This window comes from Balaenoptera acutorostrata, chromosome 20 (genome assembly GCF_949987535.1).
Source record: "Balaenoptera acutorostrata chromosome 20, mBalAcu1.1, whole genome shotgun sequence".
NCBI lineage: Eukaryota > Metazoa > Chordata > Mammalia > Artiodactyla > Balaenopteridae > Balaenoptera > Balaenoptera acutorostrata.
In genome coordinates, this window is record NC_080083.1 from 48,666,661 (window position 1) to 48,691,372 (window position 24,712).

At 35.2% G+C, this 24,712-nt stretch overlaps 2 protein-coding genes across 11 annotated transcripts in view; both read left to right on the forward strand.

Moving 5' to 3' along the window:
- Positions 1-24,712, forward strand: part of TANC2 (tetratricopeptide repeat, ankyrin repeat and coiled-coil containing 2) — a 360,962-nt gene that overhangs the window by 194,953 nt on the left and 141,297 nt on the right. For all 9 annotated transcript variants that reach the window (XM_057535654.1, XM_057535645.1, XM_057535646.1 and 6 more), the window contains 2 exons: positions 9,841-9,989; positions 18,576-18,762. In XM_057535654.1, the coding sequence (XP_057391637.1) occupies positions 9,841-9,989; positions 18,576-18,762 (336 nt within the window). The remainder of the gene's footprint in view (positions 1-9,840; positions 9,990-18,575; positions 18,763-24,712) is intronic.
- LOC103002291 (60S acidic ribosomal protein P1-like) lies at positions 6,816-7,188 on the forward strand. 2 transcript variants are annotated; one of them, XM_007175794.3, is made up of 2 exons: positions 6,816-6,886; positions 6,962-7,188. In XM_007175794.3, the coding sequence occupies exons 1-2, from the start codon at positions 6,816-6,818 to the stop codon at positions 7,158-7,160; spliced, it is 270 nt and encodes an 89-aa protein (XP_007175856.2). In that variant the 3' UTR covers positions 7,161-7,188. The 2 variants fall into 2 exon arrangements, with proteins under 2 accessions (XP_007175856.2, XP_007175855.2); XM_007175793.3 differs by having other exon boundaries at positions 6,816-7,188.

Here is a 24,712-nt window from a genome sequence, read left to right on the forward strand (position 1 = left end):
AATACAGATTAGGGATTTGGATACATTAGCTAAGCCTATCCAAGAAATGAATTCATTTCTTGGCACAGTTTTAATCATTGTTTAATCCCTCTGCACTTTGGCTACTTAGAGTAAAAAATACTTTTTGCACATGTTGTAAAGTATAAACCATCTCTGAGAAGAAAATTGATGTCATCAAAACACAAAAATATTCTGAAATATTCAGCATTTGCTTTTTTACAGCATCCTGTTTCTTGCCTGCATTATATTTCTCAGAGTTTAATTTACTATGATTCAGTCAAATTATTTATTTTCCATTTTTCCTCACAAGACTATAAGCTCCTTAAGGATAGGGACTGTACCCATTGTTCATAAATGTGATCTAATACCTCACACAGTGCTGGACACACAGAAGGTACTTAGTAAATATTTATTGAATTAATTCATGCTGTCTTGTATTGTCCATGGAGGTTATTCTGCTGGATCCCATTAATAAATAAAATAACCATTTAAACAATTTGTACTTAATAATCACATATTTCCGGGCAAAATAATGAGTCCAGCAGCCAGGCAGCCTGGACTTCAAAATTGACTCTCTCCCTTGCCTAACTGTGTAACCGTGGGCAAGCAAAAGCTTGAGCTATGTGTGCCTCACTTTTACTATCTGTAAGGTAAGGAAGGTGTTGTGAAGATTAAATGATTTAATACATGTAAAGCACTTAGAAAAGTACCAGATGGTAATGCCTCAATAAGTTATTGTTATTATTACTACTAGTACAACTATCAATATTATTGTTCCAGAAATAAACTTAAAACACTCTTTTAAAACAACACTAAATATGCTATATTACTCAGTTTTGATCTTAGAATTCTGTATTTGCGTTGAACTGGTAAGTCATACAGAATTTGAATCTGAAAATTGCTCCCTCTCCTCTTTTTCCTTAACTCTACTGTTAAAAAATCAAACAAGTATGGCCTCCTGCAAAAAACCTTCTTTCCTCCTTTTCTTCCTCCATCTTTCCAGAACAAGTTTAATTGTTTCTTTCTCTGTGCTCTCTACTACTTCCTTTAATTTACAAAATACTTCTTGTATATACTGGCTTCTCTCTGTCCTTAGGTCATTGCTCCACTTTAAGTTAACCGATGTAAGAGGGGAGTGGTCCGATAATTTTTTATTTTACACTCAATTTTTAATTATATATAGCATTAGTTAGTTTTTCATAGCTGTAGACTTCTTTCTTGGAGGAAAAAAAAGTATTGTGAATATTGTTTCATTCTCAAACCCAGTGTCCTATGTCCTTAATACATTTTCTGTAATTTTTGAAAATTAATATATAACATAATTACAGAAAGGTATACAAATAATAATTATGCAGCTCTATGAAATTTTCAGAAGTGAACACACTTGTATAACCACTACCTAAATCAAGACACAGCACATTACCAGCACCTCAGAACCTTTTCTCATGTTTCCTCTGCATCATAATCCACTCCCTATAAGCTTGACCACTGTTCTGACTGCATTATCAATGATTTCTTTTACCAGTTTTCAAACTTTATATAAATGAAGTCATTTAGTATGTACTCCTTTGAGTCTGTCTTCTTTTGTTTAGTAGTATGTTTGTGAGATTCTGTTTCATTGCTGTTGTATTTCATTGTCTGTCTACTGTTGATGGGCATTTTCAACTTTGGCTATTATGAACAATTCTGTGAATGTTTGTTACATCTATTTTGATGCCCCTACGTATACTTTTCCTTTCAGTATATACCTAGTAGTAGACTTGCTGGGTCATGGGGTTTCAGTCCCCAGTCTAAATTTTTTCCAAATTTGATGCTACCAGTTTACATTCATATACTTGTACACATTTACATTGTACATACACCAGTACAACAGGATTTAACTGTCCTTTTACCCCATATTATCAAGTGTTTTTGGTTTGTTTCTTTTGTGTGCTATCCTGCACTACACATACGTAGTGGTATCTCATTGTGGTTTTGATTTTTTTCATTTCCGTACAATGTTGAACATTTTGTATAAAACAGGAGTTTTGTAAATTCCCGTGTGGAATTTCTTTTGTTCATCTTTTAATCGTATTGTCTTTATTTTTCTTATTGATTTGTACGAGTTCTTTGTATATTCTAAATACAAGTCCTTTGTTGGATGTATGAATTAAAGATATTCTTCCCACTCTGTGGCTTGCCTTTTTACTGTTTTAATGGAGTCTTTGGTGAACAGAAGTTTTTCTCATTAATAAACTTACCCATCTTTTCTTTTTTGTGTTCTGTTTAAGAAATCTTTGCCTAGTCCTAGTTCATGAAGATATTCTATTAGGCTGTCTTCCAGAAAATGTATTATCTTTCATATTTGGGTCTTTTATCCACCTGGAATTGATTTTTGTGTATGGGATGAGGTAGGGACAGGTTTCATTTTTATTCATACATATTGATCCGTCACCAATGATTGAAAACGCCATTTGGTTACTAAAATATTGCAATGGCATCTCTGTCCAAATAAGGTGATTATACATGTATAGATATATTTCTGGATTCTTTATTCTGTTCTCCTGGTCATTTTATCTATGCCTGTACCAATCATACTCTGTCTTAATTACTTTAACATTAGATTAAACCTTGATATTAAGTAATAGCAGTCATTCTTCTTCACATTTTCTTTACTATTCCTAGACCTTTCCGTTTCCATGTGAATTTTAGATCCTTTATTTCTTTTTAATGTTTAATAATAATTCCTATTAACTTTAATGAAAGCTTTTCAAAATTACAAAATCCATTAAAATAGTTCATCATACTAATAGCTGTAAGAGAAATAAAAACAACTAGTTTTCTTCATAGAGGCTAAAAAAGGCATTTGATAAACATTCAATAACCACTTCTGCTGTGGAAAAAAAATCCAAACATAAGAATCCTTTAGTTTTATGGTGCTGTATTCCTCATTCAGTATTCTGGGAGCAAAGCCTATTGCATAAACACACTGCTCCCAAATAGCCAAGATAAATTTCAAGAGTTTTAATCAACATAATGTATGAATGATATTTATTTTCTGTATAATAGTGTCACAGTGATTATTTTCCAACAACCTACCAGCCATCTTGTTTTGTGTATCATACTTGAAATTCATCATTATTAAAGAAGTCACAGTAGAATTCCACTCAAGAAAAGTACTGTCTTTGTTTAGGGACATACCTTAATTGGGCGTGTTTGGGTATGAAGATGACACCTTCTTCACATCACCTGGATGGTCATGGATGAGACAGAAAGATAGGTAAAATATTTGGTATGAGGATTTAAGAGGAATTTTGAGAGTTTTGAACAAATACCCTGGGCAGAGGGGAGGTAGGAAGTGATGCCCAGCAAAATGGTGAGAGACTGGAATCAAGGATGACAGTAGAGCCTAGGGGTTAAGAGCCTGAGTTCTAGATCCAGATTTCCTGGATCAGCTACTTATTAGCTTACGAATTTGGGTAAGTTACTCATCCCTCTGTGCTTCACTTTCTTTATTCGTAAAAAGGGGATATGTGCCTACCTCATAGGGTGGTTATGATCATTAAAAGAGTTAATGTATATAAAATACTTAGAAACAGTACCTGGCATATAATTAATCCCCATATGTGCTAGCTGTTATTACAATTAATAAACGATAATCTGAAAATCTGAGATATATCATATTTTTTAGTTTCATTTAATTGTTCTGTGCCATGATATAATCCCCCACCCTTAACAAACACACTGTAACCCCAGTAAAGTCCTGTCCACACACCACCATAAGACTAAGGTTCATTGAAGACTGAAAAGATTACAGCAGAATCTAGTAGTACAGAAAACAGACCCTACACTCAGAAAAGAAATAGCCCAAAGACTAAAAATTCATTGTAAGTTAGAAATTGAAGTAATTTTAAGAATCCATGGAAGTAACAGGTTGGACACTGGTTTTCCTACTGATTGTGTATTAAGAGTTCATCCAATTTGACAGATTTTAAAGGATAAGGTGATTCTAGCTGTTGCAGGGTTTCTCAACCTCAATACTATGTAATGACTTTCAGGGCTAGATAATCCTTTATTGTGGGGAGCTGTCTTGTGTATTGTAGGATGTTTGGCAGAGTCCCTGGCCTCTACCTACTAGATGCCAGTAGCAACACCGCTCCCTGCAGTGCGACAACCAGAAATATCCCCACTCATTGCCAAACGTTCCCTGGGGGGCAAAATTGTCACCAGTTGAGAACTGCTAAGTTATTTAAAAGAAACTTCCCTGCATAGAGTTTTTTCCTCAAGTTCCAAACATTCACAAACAGAGAATAGAATAATGCACTACTATGTAGTCATTTCCTAGCTTCAATAATTTTGACAACTTTGTTTTATGTATATCGTCTCCAATTTTTCTGTAGTAATTTCAGCAAAACCTGGTCATTATATCATTTCTCCCATAAATACTTTAATGTATATAAAGTATATGAGCTTGTGGACTTCTTAAAAATAATAAGTATTAGTATCTTTTTAGGAAACTAATATTTAGGGAAAAAAGCACTTAAGAGAAATAGAGTGACATAGTAAGACTAAGAGTAACATGAGTATAAGAGCCTAGAAGAAAAAGGAAGAGTTTGGTTTCTTTTCCCCTAGCCTCTTTCTTAAGTGAGTAACATTTGGACTTTTGCAAATAATGCATGAAATGATAATATAATTATAGCCTCTTGCCTGCCATTTGTATATAGTGTAGTAGTATGTTGTGAAATTTAAAGAGGTCAGGGACTTTTACATTTCATTATAGATGTCTTCAGAATTACATTTAGCATTTTAACCTGAAACTGTTTACTTCAAATTTCATATGCTATAAATATTCTTGTTATCATAGTAGACTTTGATAAATTTTAATAATATTAAATAGTTGACTCAGTAGTTTAGAAATTCTACACACTGTGGTAATGAAATGAAAAATTCTTCATAGCAAGGGTTTAAAGGTGGAAATTTGCTTGAATGACGGATAGGGGATTTGTTTGTTTTTAATTGAAGTTTAGTTGATTTACAATATTATGTTAGCTTCAGGTGTACAGCATAATGATTCAGTATTTTTGCAGATTATATTCCATTATAGATTATTACAAGATAATGGGTATAATTCCCTGTGCTATATAGTATACCCTTGTTGCTCATCTACTATAGTAGTTTGTATCTGTTAATCTCATACCCCTAATTTGTCCCTCTTCCCTTCCCTCTCCCCTTTGGTAACCACAGGTTTGTTTTCTATCTCTGTAACTCTGTTTCTGTTTTGTATATACATTCATTTGTATTATTTTTTAGAGTTAGGGTACTTGTTTTGAAGATGCATTTGCATGCATTTGTAACACAGCTTTTTCCTGAGATTTTATGTTAGAGTATCATAATTGGGCAGAGGTAGAGAGATAAGGAACTGTCTGTAATGTTGGACATTATAGAGGTAATAAAGCCCCTGGGATATCTTTCTGGTCTGTGGCAGAGAAATCCATTTTTGTTGCCTCTTGCAGAGAAGTAGGGAAGGGAATATAGATCCTGTTTTTCTACTCTGACATAATTTCAATGAGAATTCTTTTTTTTTTTTTTTAATAGGACTTCAACACTGGTAGAATTAGGTTTGAATGCCAGTCTAGGCACTTTCTTTTTTTTTTTTTTAATATTAATTAATTAATTATTTATTTTGTTTGTTTGTTTGTGTTGGGCCTTCATTGTTATGCATGGGCTTTCTCTAGTTGTGGCGAGCAGGGGCTACTCTTCATTGCGGTGCGCAGGCTTCTCATTGTGGTGGCTTCTCTTGTTGCGGAGCACAGGCTCTAGGCGCGAGGGCTTCAGTAGTTGTGGCATGCGGGCTCAGTAATTGTGGCTCGCAGGCTCAGTAGTTGTGGCTCACAGGTTCTAGAGCGCAGGCTCAGTAGTTGTGGTGCGCGGGCTTAGTTACTCCGCGGCATGTGGGATCTTCCCAGACCAGGGCTTGAACCCGTATCCCCTGCAGTGGCAGGCGGATTCTTAACCACTGTGCCACCAGGGAAGTCCTCAGTGAGAATTCTATATAGATTTTCCACAGATGGAGCACTTGAGTTCAATAATACTATACAAGGATACACCTGTAGTCCCTTCCTCTGACCTGCAGCTTGTGACTTTAGTAGAGAAGTTAAGATAAATGTTAAATTGAATAAAAAGAACATAAACCTCACTTTCTTGCCATTAGGAGTGATTTAATGTGTAATACTGAATATACTAAAAAATTAAGCTATTATATTTTAGCATCAAACCATATGATACTCTAGTTAATGCTTGCTATGGTGAAAGGACATATCTGACTCCAAAAAAAAAAAAAAAAAAAAGATTTTTGTAATATCCTATATAGGATATGTGCTACTGTGGATTGTTAACAGGTTAGACTGAATGCATCTGAACATAAAACAAAATCTGAAAAAATGTTGACAATGAATCAAGTTAATGTAAAGAGATATTCAGTTTAGGTAACTTAGTTCTGCATCACATTTAAAATAGATCATCTTGAGTTCCCTGGCTATTTTTTATGTCTATAAATTTCTATAAATTCTCTATTTGGAAATAAATTGAGTCCAAGGAAAAAACCTCATACTGACATTGTTCAGCATCCCTCAGTGAAAAGGTTTGAAAAAGAATAATTCCTGTAGTTGGTAACCACTGAAAAATAGCCTAAATAGAAAGAAAATTACGCTTTCCTCAGCTGCCGCTAAGGTGCTCGGTTCTTCTAAGGAAGCCAAGGCTGCGTTGGGGTGTAGGCCCTCACTTCATCTGGCGACTGCACCATGCCCGGCAGCCCCTGCCTAGCGCTCACCTGCACCATGGCCTCTGACTCGGAGCTCACCTGCATCTACTCGGCCCTCATCCTGCCCGACAATGAGGTGACAGTCACCGAGGATAAGATCAATGCCCTCATTAAAGCAGCCAGTGTAAATGTTGAACTTTTCTGGCCAGGCTTGTTTGCAAAGGCTTTGGCCAGTGTCAACATCGGGAGCCTCATCTGCAGTGTGGGGGCAGGTGGACCTGCCCCAGCATCTGGGGCTGCACCGGCAGGAGGTCCTGCCCCCTCCACCACTGCTGCCCCAGCTGAGGAGAAGAAAGTGGAAGCAAAGAAAGAAGAATCTGAAGAGTCTGATGATGACATGGGCTTTGGTCTTTTTGACTAAACCTCTTTAGTAACACGTTCAGTAAAAAGCTGAGCTCTTAAAAAAGAAAAAAGAAAAAAAAATTGTGTTAAAAGCTAATTGTATGGAAAGAGTGTAGCAGTCTGGAAGCACAGGATTAAAATGAATGCCAGAGATCAGGAATTTTAGGGGTCTAAATTCCAGGGCAAAAAAATGAACCTGAATGGGGTTTCTTTTTGGAGTGATGAAAGTATTCTGGAATTAGAAAGTGGTGATGGTTCCATAAACTTATGAAGAGACTAAAGCCATTGAGCTGTATACTTTAAGAGGATAGAGTTTATGGTATATGAGTTATTTTGAAAAAATGACCCTGACTATGGGGGAAATGATAGCTCAGGGCTATCTGGCATAGGATAGGAACCCAACTAGGGTAAGTAGAGCACCTGTGTGCAGGGTGGCAATGAGCAGCAGTGAGATTTGTTACATGTAGGGGGATAGATTAAATAAATATAGTATTAAATAAGGAAAACGAGAACCAGATTTTTCACTATTGGAGAACAGAGTTATAACTTTGGAAAGGAAGAAATCTAGAATTAACCCTATGGTATTGAATTGGAATTGGAGCATCTTTGTGAACATTTAGAGTGTATGTTTGTATTTGGATTTACAAATAAAAGCGAATATAGAGTTGTGTGTATGTATATGAAGTGTGTGAGCATACTGCCTAACTCTGTCGATGGAGTGGACCTGGGGGGCAGTGACATCCTGATCGCAATGAGCATACCTGATATTCTAAATACCTTTCCCCACTAAAAAAAAAAAAATCAACCCTTCTTGGGAAAAGGACTGATTCTAGGGCTAGGGCAGGGAAAGTACAAGATGAGCCTGGAACATCTGGTGCCAGAAAGCAAGGAAGTGCTCAGAAAATGACAGGGATATATCAGAAGGTTACAGGAGCCAAATCGAAAGGGCTTACGTGGCCAACTTTGGGACAATTTGAGCATCAAAATAAATAATAATAGTAACAGGTTATAACTCATTGAGTACAATAGGAGTCTTTGAGTTCAGATAGGTAGGTAGATAGATAAAGGAAAAGAAACTAAACTATAGAAGAGTGATGGATTTAGAAAATATCACTATTTGGCAAGCATGACAGTAATTCTACCAAGAAACATTAATGGATGCTAAAAATAGTGGGCAAAAGTTTATTGAGGAGAGATTCAGACTGCTACTTGTACACCAGTGTTCATACTGTCATTATTCATAATACCTAATAGATGGAAACAGCTCAAGTGTCCAACTTGATGGACAGATGAATAGATAAACTAAATGTGGTATGTACATAAAATGGAGTCAGTCATAAAAAGGAGTGAAATTCTGATACATGATCTAACATGGGATGAACCTTGAAAATTTGCAAAGTGAGATAAGTTAGACATAAAAGGACAAATACTGTGTGATTCCCCTTATATGGGGTACCTAGAATAAGCAAATTCATAGAGACAGAAAGTAGAATAGAGGTTACTAGGGGTTAGTAAGAGGGGAGATTGGGGAGTTTTATTTAGTGGATACAGAGTTTCTCTGGGGGATGATTAAAAAGTTCTGAAAATGGAGATGGTTGCACAACATTGTGACATACTTAATGCCACTGAATCGTACACTTAAAAATGGTTAAAATGGCAAATTTTGTTACGTGTATTTTTATCACAAAAATTTTTTTTAATTTAAAAGTTTGTTGAAGAATGGTATACTTACATACTTTCAAAGTATCCCCACATTACATACTTATTAATTACAAAGAGTATAATTTTAGAGTGGAAATATCTGGCAAACACTACCATAACCAAGTGATCAAAGTTAACACAGCATTGCTTTTGCAATGGTCCTGCCAAAAATGCATAACCTGAATTAAATCATGAGATAACTTCAAATTGAGGGACACTGTGCAAAATAGCTGGCCTGTAATCTTCAAAAGTGTCAAGATCATGAAAGTTTAGAAGAGACTGAGGAACTGTTCGAGATTAAGGGAGTCAAAGAGAACTAAGAACTAAGTGCATTGCTTAATCCTGAATTGGATCTTTTTGCTAGAAATGACATTACTGGATAAATATCAAAACTTAAATGGGGTCTGTGGATGAGATCATAATAATGTAAAATGTTAGGTTCCTGATTTCTCTGCTAGTACTGTGGTTATGTAAGAGAATTGCTTGTTTATAGGAAATGCATACTGTCTGGGCATGATGAGATATCATGTCTATATTTTCAAGTGGTTAAGGAAAAAAATGTCCTTTTTACTCTTCTTGAAACTTTTTTGTAAGTTTGAACTGATTTTAAAATAAAAAAGGATATTTACACGAACTGTAAGGAAAAAAAAAAAGATAAAAGAACATGAATGAAGGTGGTGATTATGGCCAGGACTAGATCCCAACACGAGGACTTGTATTGGAAGGCCAACTGCCAAAGAAATGGGAAACTTCTCTTCAGTGAGTTACAAAAACATTTTCTCAAATTCAAGGGTTTCAAGTAAATATATTGAGGATTCTGAGTAGACTATCACTTATAATATGTAACAGTGGAAAAATCAGCTTCTAGTCAGGGACTTAGTAATTTTGCATTTAGAATGTGAAAACAAAGGAAATGACCAAACTGAATGTAAAAATAGTTGCAAAACTGGCCATTTTATTTTGATAGTTTCAGGTGTTTCAATGTCTTCCTGTTATAGGTGATGCTGAACAAGAACTTGGTCCCCCTCCATCTGTAGATGAGGCAGCAAACACACTCATGACTCGTCTGGGTTTCCTCCTTGGAGAGAAAGTCACGGAAGTTCAGCCAGGTGACCAATACAACATGGAAGTACAGGATGAAAATCAGGTAAACTGCTTCCTATCAACTTAGTGAAACATGGGATGAAACAGCCTATTATAACCAGGAAAGGAAAAATGTTGCAGGGTGTCGGTGTTCTGAGAAGAATAATCCCAAGTATAGAATGCCTTTTGAGGCCTGGAGATATAACTTAATTTTCCATAATCACTGTATTTCTTCAGTTTATGGAACATCTTTTAGTTTCCTTCTTAAGTTTAAAAAGCCACTTTAAGGTTTTGACTTATTTATTGAATGAATGAGGAAATAAATAAGTAAGTAAGCCAACAAACAAAATAGACATATATATGAGCACCGCACCCCCAAATTGCAGAATACATATTGTTTTCAGGTACACATGGATTATTTGCCAAATTGACAATATGCTGATCCATAGAACAGATCTCAACAAATGTCGAAAGATTTCAATTACTGTGACCATAGTAGAATTAATCAATTATAAAATAACATAGAAAATGATAGCTAAAAGATAACTTAGAAAATCAAAATCCCCAAGTGTTGGGATATTAATATACTCCTAAGTAGCCTTTAAGTCAGAAAATCACAAGAAATTGGAAAATATTTTAAATGGAAATAATAAAAAACAAAATATAATAAAACTTGTAGTATATAAAATATGCTTTAAAAAACTTTCATTTTGGATACATATATTAGAAAAGCAGAAAATCTCAAAAATTAATGACCTAGATATTTATCTCAGAAAGTTAAAAATATCAGCAGTTTGAAAAAATTATTATTTCATAGACTTTTTACTTTTGGCTGTTCCATTCCTTTCAGTTAAAATGTAGCAAAAGAAGTATTAGACTCAGATTCATTTATGCGGTCTTCATCTTTAAAATGAATGTCCGGTAGTGAACCATTTTACTCAGAAGATGACAAATTAAATTCAAATTGCGTATTCTCAGTAATGTTGGTGAAGATTCTATGTCATATGTTAGCTTCACCATAAAGTGTACAAGGATTATTTGAATATATTTGTAGATCATGTGGTTAATGCTCAGATGTTCCAGAGCTCTCTCCTCAGACTTTTCCTTTCTTTATATTCTCACTCCTAAGGTCATTGGTTTTGCTGGCTGCACATTCTGATCACGTGGGCAGTTTCTGTAAAATTCAAATACCTGGAGATTCTAATCAGATTGAAACTCTTCCATTCTTACGTCTTTAAATAGTGTCTTAACTCCTAAACTATCTCTAGCCCTGCCTTTCCCCTTAACTCTAGATCTGTATTTCTAGCTGCCTACACTGCCTTTTCTACCTATGTGTCCAAGATACATCTCAAATTTAACATGTCAAAAAACTGAACTCTTGCATTTTTCCCCAGAACCTGCTCCTTCTACTGAGTTTCCTGTCTGAATAGGTGGCATCACCTACAGGCATAAGACAAAAGCACTGGAGTCATTCTTGGCTTTACTCTGTCGCACTCTACATTCACTCTTTCAGCAAATTATGTAGGCTTTGTCTTCAGAATGTGTGCTAAATCTGATCCCTTTTCATTACTTCCACTGGTACACCTAAATCCAGGTCACTGTCATCTCTTGCCTGGGCTAGTGCAATAGCTCCTAGAATGTAAGGTTAGAAGGCTGGAACTTTTGCCTGTTCTATTTACGGCTGTATCCTCTGCACCTAGAACAATGTCTACCATTAGTAGGTGCTCAATAAATATTTGCTGTCTGAATAAATGGCCTCCTGATAGGGCTCTGCTTCCACTCTTGCCCCCTGTAGTCTGTTTACACAGAAGCCAGCGTGATCCTTGTAAAATGTGAACCTGGTCCTTTGACTTCTCTTCTCTCAATCTCCCACTGTATTCCCCCACATTTAACATTAAATCTGAAATCTTTACCATGACCAGCAAGGGGCTACCTGATCTGACCCCTCGCTGCCTCTCCTACATCATTTCCTACCCCTCTCCCTTTCACCTGCAGCTCGCCAGCAACACTGACCTTCCTGTGATTCCTCGAACACAGAAAACATTCATTTATACTGGAATGTTCTTCCCACATAACTCACTTCCTCACTTTATCCAGTGCTCTGCTCAAATGTTACCTCCTCCAAGAGGCCTCTTCCTTAATTTATCTAATAGCACCTGCCCATCACTGTATCCCCTTATCCTGGTACTTTATTTTTTTTATAGCTCTTATCATTAATTTATTACGTTATATATTTAGTTGTGGGGGGGGTTGTCTGTATATCATACAAGAATGGAAGCTTCATGGTGATAGGGATTAATTTTTTTTAAACTAATTTACATTGTAACTGTGTCAGTATGCTGTGATCTGTGAATAAAAAATGGAAATGATATATTTTGAGGGCTTCATTTAAATTGGTATAAATAAAACATCTATTTTACTTTTTATCTCTTTATATTCACAGCAGGTTAAAATATGACTGCTCTAATAATGACCAAGAAACATGACATTACAATCTGAGAATTTGCCAAGGACCCTGTTATTTCTAAAACGCTACATTTCTTGAGGTGCTAAAATTTATATTTGGTTGCTTTTGAGATGCTTCATGTCACAGCCTGTTGCAGTAATTTCTAAATAAAGTCACATGACTTGTGACTTCATTTAGAAATCAGGTAGCCCCTTCCTGGTCATGGTAAAGATTTCAGATTAGAGCGTGCCTTGTGCATTTACTGAATAAATTCGTCATAAAATAAGTAAATGAGTAGTATCATTGATTTAATGTAATTAAAGTGATATAGTATAATAGAAAAGTCACTGAACCAGGAGGTAGAAGATTTGTAGGGTTCATTTATATTTCAATTTCCAGGTAAAAAAAAAATGGAAACACACTGCCAGAAAGTGATGGAATAGTATTCAAATCCAGGCAGTCTGCTTTTACAACTTATGTTCTTAATAGCTACACCATGCTGGTCCAGTATAGTATGAAATAATGACAGGATTGTTGTGAAAATCAAGTTAAATCATGAATATGAAATCACTTTGTAAGCTGTAAAATGTCATATAAACAAAAGATATATATGCAATATAATTAGTATGTAAATGTATGCAGGACCTGTATGATTTGGGGGAAATTGCTTCTTCATAGCTTGCATACTTAGGGTACTTTCATTTTCACATTTCTTAAATGGGGAAATAATATTTATTATGCCTCATACTTGGTTGATAAGGAGATAATGAAGTATCAATTACAACATTTAAAAAAATTTAACTACAAAACATTGAACAAATGTAAAATATTAATAATGAAGCTACATGATAGCCCTCTTGGAATATAATGTACCATGAAGCTATCTTGGAACCACAGAAGAAAGTGGCTGAATTGATCATTGGAATTTCTAGTCTTAGGAAAATTATTAAGAACTAGGAGGTCATGTTCACTTAGTGACTTTCTTCTGTACTAAACAGCATACTGACAAAGATAGATCGCTTTGTTTAGGAAGACCCTATAGTAATGGTGTCCTCAGAATAGTGCTAGTGATGACAAAATCCAGCACAGGCAAGTCAGCATATATCATTTTTTTGCAAAGGACAACGTATTGAAAGTGATATTCAACTGATCACTATATTTCCTTCTCTCAGTAGTTTCTGGGCTATTAGGATGTACCTTATAAATTCCATCATTAGATTCTTCCCTTGTGTATTTGTAGAACCTTTAAGAGATCCGATTGGGAGTTTGGGATCCTTCTGGAGACCACTAAAAGATCAATGGGAAAACCACTGAAAGGTTTTAGAAGTGGAGCAGCTTAATTAGATGTCCATTTTAGCCTGCAGTATGGAGAGTAGATAATGTTGTCTTTCTGTGCCTAGAAGAGATTTCTATGTCTCATTAACTAGCCTCCTTAAATAAATATAAGGCTTGCCTTTTAATTCACAATCCATGGACAATTTTCTGCTTTCTGAATGGCTTGATCTTTAAGCTTTGCTTTTACAGTTAAAGCTTTTAAAGCATACAGTCTGTGATAAATGCTTTATTTTCCAGAAAATAACTTGTAGTAAAAAGTATGCATCATTTGAGCTTAACCTCCACATTGGCTATATTATGCATATAATACAGTTTCCTTTCTCACAGAACAGACTGAGAATCTTGTCTAAAAATAGAAATTAGTTGCTATAGAGGTAATAGATTTATACCCAAATGAAACTTTTTCAACATGGAATGACTGTAGTATAGATATATCTAATGTAAAAGACTCTAATACAGTTCTATTACAGTACCCACATATTTCTTAAACTGAGAATGAGGCAGTTAAAAATTGCCATGCCATAGCACAGGGAGATCAGCTCGGTGCTTTGTGACCACCTAGAGGGGTGGGATGCGGAGGGTGGGAGGGAGGGAGACGCAAGAGGGAAGAGAAATGGGAACATATTGTATATGTATAACTGATTCACTTTGTTATAAAGCAGAAGCTAACACACCATTGTAAGGCAATTGTACTTCAATAAAGATGTTTAAAAAAAAAAAAATTGCCATGCCAAATTCTAACTAGGGAGGATTCTAATTCAGTAAGACTGGGGTGGGGTGGGTTCAGTATCTGTCAGTTTTGTAGGGGAACTTGTTTTTTACATTCCACAGGTAATTCTACTGCAAGCCCAGTTTAAAAAAAAAATCATTGCTCTGGTAGACCAACATCATTTTATTGAAATAGAGGAAATTACAAAGAAATTGAAACTCCTCCCTCCTCTGGAGAAAAATTCTGTAGAAGAGAAATGGCATAGATTTGAGGGCTTATTGTGTTATTAAGAAAAATCAGTTTCTAATATTATTCATATGATTGAAAAGATTTACTTGGTTGCAGGGTTCTGAGAATGTCAGTTATGCTTGGTTGAGTTGAATGTATCTTTTATGACCTGGTTATAGCATTTAAATTAAAATCAAAACCTGGATTCAACACAGATAATTAAATATAAGAGATTGCATCTGGAAATCATTTGGGGACGAGTCAAAGAGCCTTAATATTCTCATATTCAGTGATCAACATATTTTCCAGTCAAGTTATAAAATGTAAATCTTCAATTTTAGCAGAGAGGTTATGAATAGACTCTGTATGTAAAGAAGTTGAAATGCTTTTATTTTAATTTAACATTTAAAGATGTCAAATTTATCATTAGTACTCCTTCAAGTAATTTTGCAACTGATCAGTTACTGTTGTGAAAAGGATAACATTTTTTTTTTAACATCATTATTGGAGTATAATTGCTTTACAGTGGTGTGTTAGTTTCTGCTTTATAACAAAGTGAATCAGCTATACATATATCCCCATATCTCCTCCCTCTTGCATCTGCCTCGCACCCTCCCTATCCCACCCCTTTAGGGGGTCACAGAGCACCAAGCTGATCTCCCTGTGCTGTGCAGCTGCTTCCCACTAGCTATCTGTTTTCCATTTGGTAGTGTATATATGTCCATGCCACTCTCTAACTTCATCCCAGTTTACCCTTCCCCCTCCCTGTGTCCTCAAGTCCATTCTCTACGTCTGCGTCTTTATTCCTGTCCTGCCCCTAGGTTTTTCAGAACCTTTTTTTTTTTTTTAGATTACACATATATGCGTTAATATACAATATTTGTTTTTCTCTTTCTGACTTACTTCACTCTGTATGACAGACTCTATGTCCATCCACCTCACTACAAATAACTCAGTTTCATTTCTTTTTATGGCTGAGTAATATTCCATTGTATATATGTGCCACATCTTCCTTATCCATTCATCTGTTGATGGACACTTAGGTTGCTTCCATGTCCTGGCTATTGTAAATAGAGCTGCAGTGAACATTGTGGTACATGACTCTTTCTGAATTATGGTTTCCTCAAGGTATGTGCCCAGTAGTGGGATTGCTGGGTCGTATAGTAGTTCTATTTTTAGTTTTTGAAGGAACCTCCATACTGTTTTCCATAGTGGCTGTATCAATTTACATTCCCACCAACAGTGCAAGAGTGTTCCCTTTTCTCCACACCCTCTCCAGCATTTATTGTTTGTAGATTTTTTGATGATGGCCATTCTGACTGGTGTGAGGTGATAACCTCATTGTAGTTTTTATTTGCATTTCTCTAATGATTAGTGATGTTGAGCATCCTTTCATGTGTTTGTTGGCAATCTGTATATCTTCTTTGGAGAGATGTCTATTTAGGTCTTCTACCCATTTTTGGATTGGGTTGTTTGTTTTTTGGATGTTGAGCTGCATGAGCTGCTTGTAAATTTTGAAGATTAATCCTTTGTCAGTTGCTTCATTTGCAAATATTTTCTCCCATTCTGAGGGTTTTCTTTTCGTCTTGTTTATGGTTTCCTTTGCTGTGCAAAAGCTTTTAAGTTTCATTAGGTCCCATTTGTTTATTTTTGTTTTTATTCCCATTTCTCTAGGAGGTGGATCAAAAAGGATCTTGCTGTGATTTATGTCATAGAGTGTTCTGCCTATGTGTTCCTCTAAGAGTTTGATAGTGTCTGGCCTTACATTTAGGTCTTTAATCCATTTTGAGTTTATTTTTGTGTATGGTGTTAGGGAGTGTTCTAATTTCATTCTTTCACATGTAGCTGTCCAGTTTTCCCAGCAGCACTTATTGAAGAGGCTGTCTTTTGTCCATTGTATATGCTTGCCTCCTTTGTCAAAGATAAGGTGACCATATGTGCGTGGGTTTATCTCTGGGCTTTCTACCCTGTTCCATTGATCTATATTTCTGTTTTTGTACCAGTACCATACTGTCTTGATGACTGTAGCTTTGTAGTATAGTCTGAAGTCCAGCAGCCTGATTCCCCTAGCTCCGTTTTTCTTTCTCAAGATTGCTTTGGCTATTCGGGGTCTTTTGTGTTTCTATACAAATTGTGAAATTTTTTGTTGTAGTTCTGTGAAAAATGCCATTGGTAGTTTGATAGGGATTGCACTGAATCTGGAGATTGCTTTGGGTAGTATAGTCATTTTCACAGTGTTGATTCTTCCAATCCAAGAACATGGTATATCTCTCCATCTATTTGTATCATCTTTAATTTCTTTCATCAGTGTCTTATAGCTTTCTGCATACAGGTCTTTTGTCTCCTTAGGTAGGTTTATTCCTAGGTATTTTATTCTTTTTGTTGCAATGGTAAATGGGAGTGTTTCTTTAATATCTCTTTCAGATTTTTCATCATTAGTGTATAGGAATGCAAGAGATTTCTGTGCATTCATTTTATATCCTGCTACTCTACCAAATTCATTGATTAGCTCTAGTAGTTTTCTGGTAGCATCTTTAGGATTCCCTATGTATAGTATCATGTCATCTGCAAACAGTGACAGTTTTACTTCTTCTTTTCCAATTTGGATTCCTTTTATTTCTTTTTCGTCTCTGATTGCTGTGGCTAAAACTTCCAAAACTATGTTGAATAATAGTGGTGAGAGTGGGCAACCTTGTCTTGTTCCTGGTCTTAGAGGAAATAGTTTCAGTTTTTCACCATTGAGAACGATGTTGGCTGTGGGTTTGTCATATATGGCCTTTATTATGTTGAGGTAAGTTCCCTCTATGCCTACTTTCTGGAGGGTTTTTATCATAAATGGGTGTTGAATTTTGTCAAAAGCTTTTTCTGGATCTATTGAGATGATCATATGGTTTCCCTCCTTCAATTTGTTAATATGGTTTATCACATTGATTGATTTGCGTATATTGAAGAATCCTTGCATTCCTGGGATAAACCCCACTTGATCATGGTGTATGATCCTTTTAATGTGCTGTTGGATTCTGTTTGCTAGTATTTCGTTGAGGGTTTTTGCATCTATGTTCATCAGTGATATTGGCCTGTAGTTTTCTTTCTTTGTGACATCTTTGTCTGGTTTTGGTATCAGGGTAGGATAACATTTCTTGAGTGTTTGAAAAAACATAGACTTTCATTCATTATTTCATTAATTTATTTGGGTAGAAAGAGCTAAAGAAAAGCGAATTGTCATTAAATTAGGTAAACTAGAATATACTACCGTCAGTCTTTTTGGTGATTATTCATTACTTCCCATCAAAAATGTGAAAAGGAGGTAACTTTAGGTGTAAGAATCACTCAGTGATCTCAGTCTGTAATCAGTTTCTACAGAGAAATTATTTCATTTTGTATTAAATTAATATTGTTTGATCTATTTTATATGACAAACTTTTAGATAAAGCATTTTCCCTGCATTCGTTTATTGTCTCTGAGCAGCCCCCTATGTATCAAAAAACAACCCATTTATTTGCATTAAGAACTTTATTTTTATTTCTCCTTGGCTGCAGAGATATTTTTTTTCTATCCAAAGAAAATTATTAGCAAGAAAAAGTTCCAAGCCTTCAGAAAAATTTCGATTGAAAATAGCAAGAAAAATTTGTGATTAATAAGTAAATTCCTCTATTAGTTCATAGCAATGATAAAAGACTACTTGTCACTGTGAGTTTCCTAGGCAGAAAAACAGGCCAGTCTCTGCTCATGTTAAATTTATCAAGTTTCACCTTAATTATAGAACACAGAATGCTTTATCCTGGAAGGCAAAAACAAACAGAACTTAATAGATGTAAAAGTTGTGCATGTAGATTTTTTTCCTTTTCTTATCAAAACATGTGTTTTACCATAAGATATATTTTACTCTAACAGCTGATCAGTTTATCTTATTTTTCATTTCAATTTTTCAGACCTCAGCAATCACCCAGAGGATAAGTCCCTGTTCCACCTTGACTAGCAGCACTGCCTCTCCACCAGCCAGTAGCCCCTGCTCCACTCTCCTGCAAGTCAGTACAAATGCAACTGCCAAGGATGGCAGCTATGGGGCTGTCACTAGTCCAACCTCCACCCTTGAAAGCAGAGATAGCGGTATCATCGGTAAGTTGGTTTTTATATTAATCATTAAAAAAGAAATCATTTTGTGTCTCTTTTTCTTTTTAAAATAATTACACAAGCTCAAAGTTTTCAAAAATTCTGCTTTTGAGTTACTGAGATGTATATATAAAATGTGTCCTTTTCTTTTTAATGATACAGGAGAGAGACATAAAGGGTAAACAAAATGAGAGGTATCCCTCCCTGCTTAACCAGTCCTTTAAAGATATTATCTGATAAAAGAAGGGATGAATAGAAAAATTTCTTTCTACTTCTTCTTGTAAATTCACATGCATCATCTGTCTACCAACAGAAGTGGTTCAGAAAAAGTTTATTCCTCACTGAACTAGTAGAGTTTCTCGGTGGTTCTCAGTTCTTCGTATTATTGCCTGTTGTATATTTGTTAAGGGGAGTCAGTCACATAGAAATGAGCAAAGTTTTGGGAAAAGAAGAATCTGAAGACAAAGAAATGCAAAGAGGAGAAAAGAAGACTGAGCACAGACTCTTAGGGCACGTTCAAATTGAGCAGGGGGTGAGAGGTGTGAGAATGAGCCAGTAGATACAGAAAAAGGGTAGTCAGACAGATAGGAGAAAAAGTGAGGCAGTATAATGTTACCAGTGCCAAGGAAGATAAAAGTTTCAAGGAAGGGGTGAGGAGAGGCTGGTCAACAAATGACAGAACCTGAAGAGGCTAGGAAAATGGAAACGATAAAGGAATAAAGACAATGAAATATTTTTTCCTCATTTGGCTTCCTTCTAAAGGTTATCAAATCAAAATATTTATTTGTTTAGATGTTATTGCAGATATTTTAATGCCATGTCAACTAAGCATATCTCTAGTACTTAAATGAATATATATCAACATGTGAATTTATTCACTTTAAATAAATAATGAGTTGATAAAAAGAATATTTTTACAGCAAAGTTACAGGATACAAAATCAACATACAAAAACCAGTTGCATTTTTATACCCTAACAATGGATAACCAAAAAAAATAAAATTAAGAAAGCAATTCCATTACAGTAGCATCAAAAAGAATAAAATACTTAGGAATAAATTTAACCAAGGAGGCAAAAGGCATGTACACTAAACACTACAAAACATTGTTAAAGAAATTTTAAAAGACTTAAATAATTGGAAATATATCCTGTGTTCATGGATTGGAAGACTGATATTGTTAAAATGATAATATTTCTCAAAGCAATCTGCAGAATCATTGACATCCTTATAATAATCCCAACAATGTTCTTTGTAGAAATAGAAACACCCATTCTAAAATTCATGTGAAATCTCAAAGGACCCCAAATAATCAAAACAATTTTGAAAAAGGAGAACAAAGTTGGAGGACTCACATTTCCTGATTTTAAAACATTACAAAGCTCCTAAAAGGCAGTATTCATGTCTAATAATTTTATATACCCTTAGTATCTAACATAATAATTTCTAATTTGTGATTACTTTATATGAGAAGTCATTATGAAGATATTATCATTAAATAGCTAAATATTTTAACTAAATAAAATACATAGATAAAATATGATGAAAATTGACCTCTTTTCCTAACCTCTGAAATAGTTTATAGAAAATTGGAATTACCTGTTTCTTGACTACTTAGTAGGACCTGCCATTAAAATATTTCGGACCTGTTATTTTCTTTATGTCGATTTTTAAAACTACTATTTCAGTGTATTTAATACTATAGGACTTAAAATTTTTTCTTTTTCTTCCTGAATCTGTTTTCCTTAGTAATGGTTTTTATCTTTTTTCAAATTTATTTGCAAAAAGTTGTCCAAAATATTCTCTTATAATGACATCACTACCTACCCAGGAATCCAAGCTAGAAAGCCAAGAGGAGAGTCCTTCGCACCTTCCTTCCCCCTGTATTTCTCATCCCTGTATTGTTTTTTCATCTTTCCTAGCATTGCCTTGACAGTCCGCATTATCTTAGACCTAGATTAATACAAATCTAACTGTTCTCTCTGCGGTTTTTGTCTTGTCCTAAGTCTGTTTTTCACACAGCCACCAAAGTGAATTAACTGAAAAACAATTACTATTTTGATTCTGTTATCTATAAGATGAAGTGAACTACCTGAAAATCAAATCTGATCGGATCACTCCTTTGGCTCCCATTTACCTAGCAGATAAAGGCCAGGCTCTCCTGATCTGACCGCAGCCAATTTCTCCAGCCTTCAAGCCCACTACTTTCGGCCTTGTATATATTATTCTGGCAACTTTAGATTTTGTTGTTACCTGACACATTTATTTTTTCATCTCTGTGCTTTTGCTCATATTGATCATTCTGCCTTGTAATCTCCTCTCTCCCTCTTAAATTTGACTAACTCCTACATATTTTTTAAGATTCACCTTGAGTATTCTGTCACCACTACTACCACCACCTCTCTTCACTTCTCCACTCCACCTCCTATCCAATACATATTATTATTCTGTGTTCCCAGTAATACCTGTACATATCTGTATCATTACATTTAACACATGGTATTATAATTACTTTTGGAGCCTGCTTTTCACCATTAGACTGTTTCTTGTTAGCCAAAATTGTGTCTTATTCATCCGTATCTGTAGCATCTAGTCCAGTGACTGATGTGTGGTAGCATAGTAGGTGCTCAAAGGAAAGAAAGCTTAAGTGTGGAAAGATAGGGGATAAAGGACTGACCTGGCACTTTACTTTTTTGACAGGTGTTTAGAGTGACCATTGGGTACAAGATGGAACTTTATTAAATTTTTAATAAATAATAGAGATGAGAATTCTCCATCGACTAATCTTATTCTCTTAAGTTCTCTTTATGATTCATTTTGGCCCAGTGACTTTTATAATCCCAGCCAAACCTCTTCCTGGGTTCTTCTGTCGATCTTATTAGAGTGTCTGTAACTGCATATCATATATTCTGCCATACATAAAAAAATAGCTTTAGAAATATGTTCATCCAAGCAGAAGGCATGGTGCTGACAGATTGGATAAAATCCGTTTACAAGTAGTTACCTTTCAAAGTGGAAGCTTAACATGTCAGTGAGTGTTCAGAATAAATGTTCATAATGTTCTGAAAATTAAAAATGAGATCCTGCTTTGACTTATAGCAGACAGTGTTCCTCATTTTTTTTTCTGATAAATTTCCAGAATTGTGTTCCTTGTAAATATAAGTGCCTTTGTGGATAAGAGAGCTAATTTGAAGAATAATGAACTTCCATTCTTTAATGTGTATAAATACTGAAACAGATTTACTTGCAAAATAATGAGGGAAGAAAGAGAATAATGTTTGTTCCTAAAATTACATAAGACTATAGAGTAGTTATCAAATTATATGTGAGCAGCTTATCTTGAGAAATGACTTGTTTCCCTTTAGTTTTTTTTCACTGCAGTCTGATTTGGAAGAAAATTGTATATGGCATAAGTAATAATAGTCAAAGATATTGTTATTACCTTGGAAATCTCAAGGCTGGCCTACCTTAACTGTTAAATATGTTTCAAGTATTTTCCCCACTGATTATAGAAACATCTGCTTTTCCAAATTAACTATTGCTTATATTATTTCAAACAAAATCTTCCAAGATGGTCTGTTGTTTATTAGTGTTCCATATTTAAATCTTGCCCCATCAGCAAAAAGCACAAAAGTTATTAAATGTATTAATTTAAATTTTCTATTTTTAATTTCTTTATATATCAGTCAGTTCAGTGTGAATTCCTTATGATTACATTTTGTAATTATAGCAATCATAATTTTAGTGATGCCTGTTGTATCACTCTTATAGCATGCCAAAATATGTAGAATTCTAGTTATAAGAATCAGAATACTAGAAATGCAGAGTTCCTGAATTTTTTAAGTATTGTTAATGTAAAAAGTTCCTCTCTCAGATTCTAAAAGGTTGTAAACAACTGTAACTTCTTAGATTCTATGTGGTCTAGATTCACCCCAGATGTAATTTAATTTCTACCACAGAAAGCATTCTCTGTTCCAAGCATAGCTTCCCTTTCCTCAAACTCACAACCTTTCTTAAATATGTGGTAAAATATCACTGACATGATTGTCAGATATTTACAGTGTAATTTCATATTTGTTACTCTTATTTTATTGGCATAACTTTAATGGTATAATGGCCTTATATATGTGCCTAGTTAGATACTACATATAACTACATATAATCTCCTATCAGCTTATATATAAGCTCCTATATAGCTTCAAGCAAAAATCTTGATAATCGTAAACTCTGAGATATACATCATTTTTATATCCTATTCCTTTTTCATGTTAAGTTTTAATAATGGGCTGATTTAGTATGGTGTTACATAGCAAAATGAATTTAAGCATGGATCCATTTAGGCATGTTTCTTGCCTTTTGTTTATCTGGAGATCACAGTTCCTTCCAGAAGGGTATAATTCTTTTTAAATTTCTTTTTATTTATTTATTTATTTGTTTATTTTTTATTTTTGGCCGCGCCGGGTCTTCGTTGCTGCACGCGGGCTTTCTCTAGTTGCAGTGAGCAGGGGCTACTCTTCATTGCAGTGCATGGGCTTCATATTGCTGTGGCTTCTCTTGTTGCGGAGAATGGGCTCTAGGTGCGCGGGCTTCAGTAGTTGCGGCACTCGGGCTCAGTAGTTGTGGCTCGCGGGCTCTAGAGCACAGGCTCAGTAGTTGTGGTGCACGAGGTTAGTTGCTCCACGGCATGTGGGATCTTCCCGGACCAGGGATCAAACCTGTGTCCCCTGCATTGACAGGCAGATTCTTAACCACTGTGCCTCCAGGGAAGTCCCAGAAAGGTATAATTCTTGAATTCCCTCTTTTAATCAAATCTCAGGATTTTTTTTTCTTTAGGTTCTGATTTATTGCCAAATTTGGTCTTATATCCTTTAGCCTTATATCACTTAACACCTAGGAAGATGAAGTATCTACAGCTTTGCTCATTGTTGAGTGATTATGTTTTCCTAATATTTCACATTAGTAACTAAAAAGCAAAATCAGAAACTCCTAATCAAAGACCTTTGTTCCTTTCGTAACATATATTCCAGTAGGATGTTATATGTTCTTTTTTTGATCCAAATTTTCACGTTTAAAAAATCACCTCCCTGAGTCATAAACTTGAACATTAGATAATTTGAGGGTTTTTTTTATATTTTCTCCAACCTGTTTTCAGAAATGTGCAATTGTATCTTCACTGCTAAGTTTCTCCAGTTATTGTGCTAGTGACTCTGTCATCCTTCCCACCTTCTGCTTACTTAGCACTAATAAATTTTTGGTAGCTATAGCGTTATATTTATATGGCATGGCATATATGTTAAAGAAGTCTAGATACTGCCTATTAAATTGATCAAGGAGACCAAACAGAGCATTTCTCTTGCATAATTGACCTAACTAATATAATAATAATAATAATAATAACAACAACAACAGCCATTGATTGAGTACAAAGTATGAGGCGGGTACCATTACTTAATCCTTACAATCATCTTATAAGAAAATAGTTGTAAAGGTTTCACAGGATCAGGTAATTGAAAGGGTACGTAAGACTCCGCAGAAAAATGGTTACGAAAAGCTTGTAGTAAAGATACAGTACAGCAGGCGAAAGAGAGTGCAGGCGAGCACCGAGGATCCATTCCCAAGTGCAGCTCTCCAGCTTCTTTTTTTCTTTTTAACATCTTTATTAAAAAGTTAATAAATACTTTGGAGTATAATTGCTTTACATTGTTGTTAGTTGCTGCTGTATAACAAAGTGAATCAGCTATACATATACATATATCCCCATATCCCCTCCCTTTTGTGTCTCCCTCCCACCTTCCCTATCCCACCCCTCTAGGTGGTCACAAAGCACAGAGCTGATCTCCCTGTGCTATGCGGCTGCTTCCCACTAGCTATCTATTTTACGTTTGGTAGTGTATATATGTCCATGCCACTCTCTCACTTTGTCCCAGCTTACCCTTCCCCCTCCCCGTGTCCTCAAG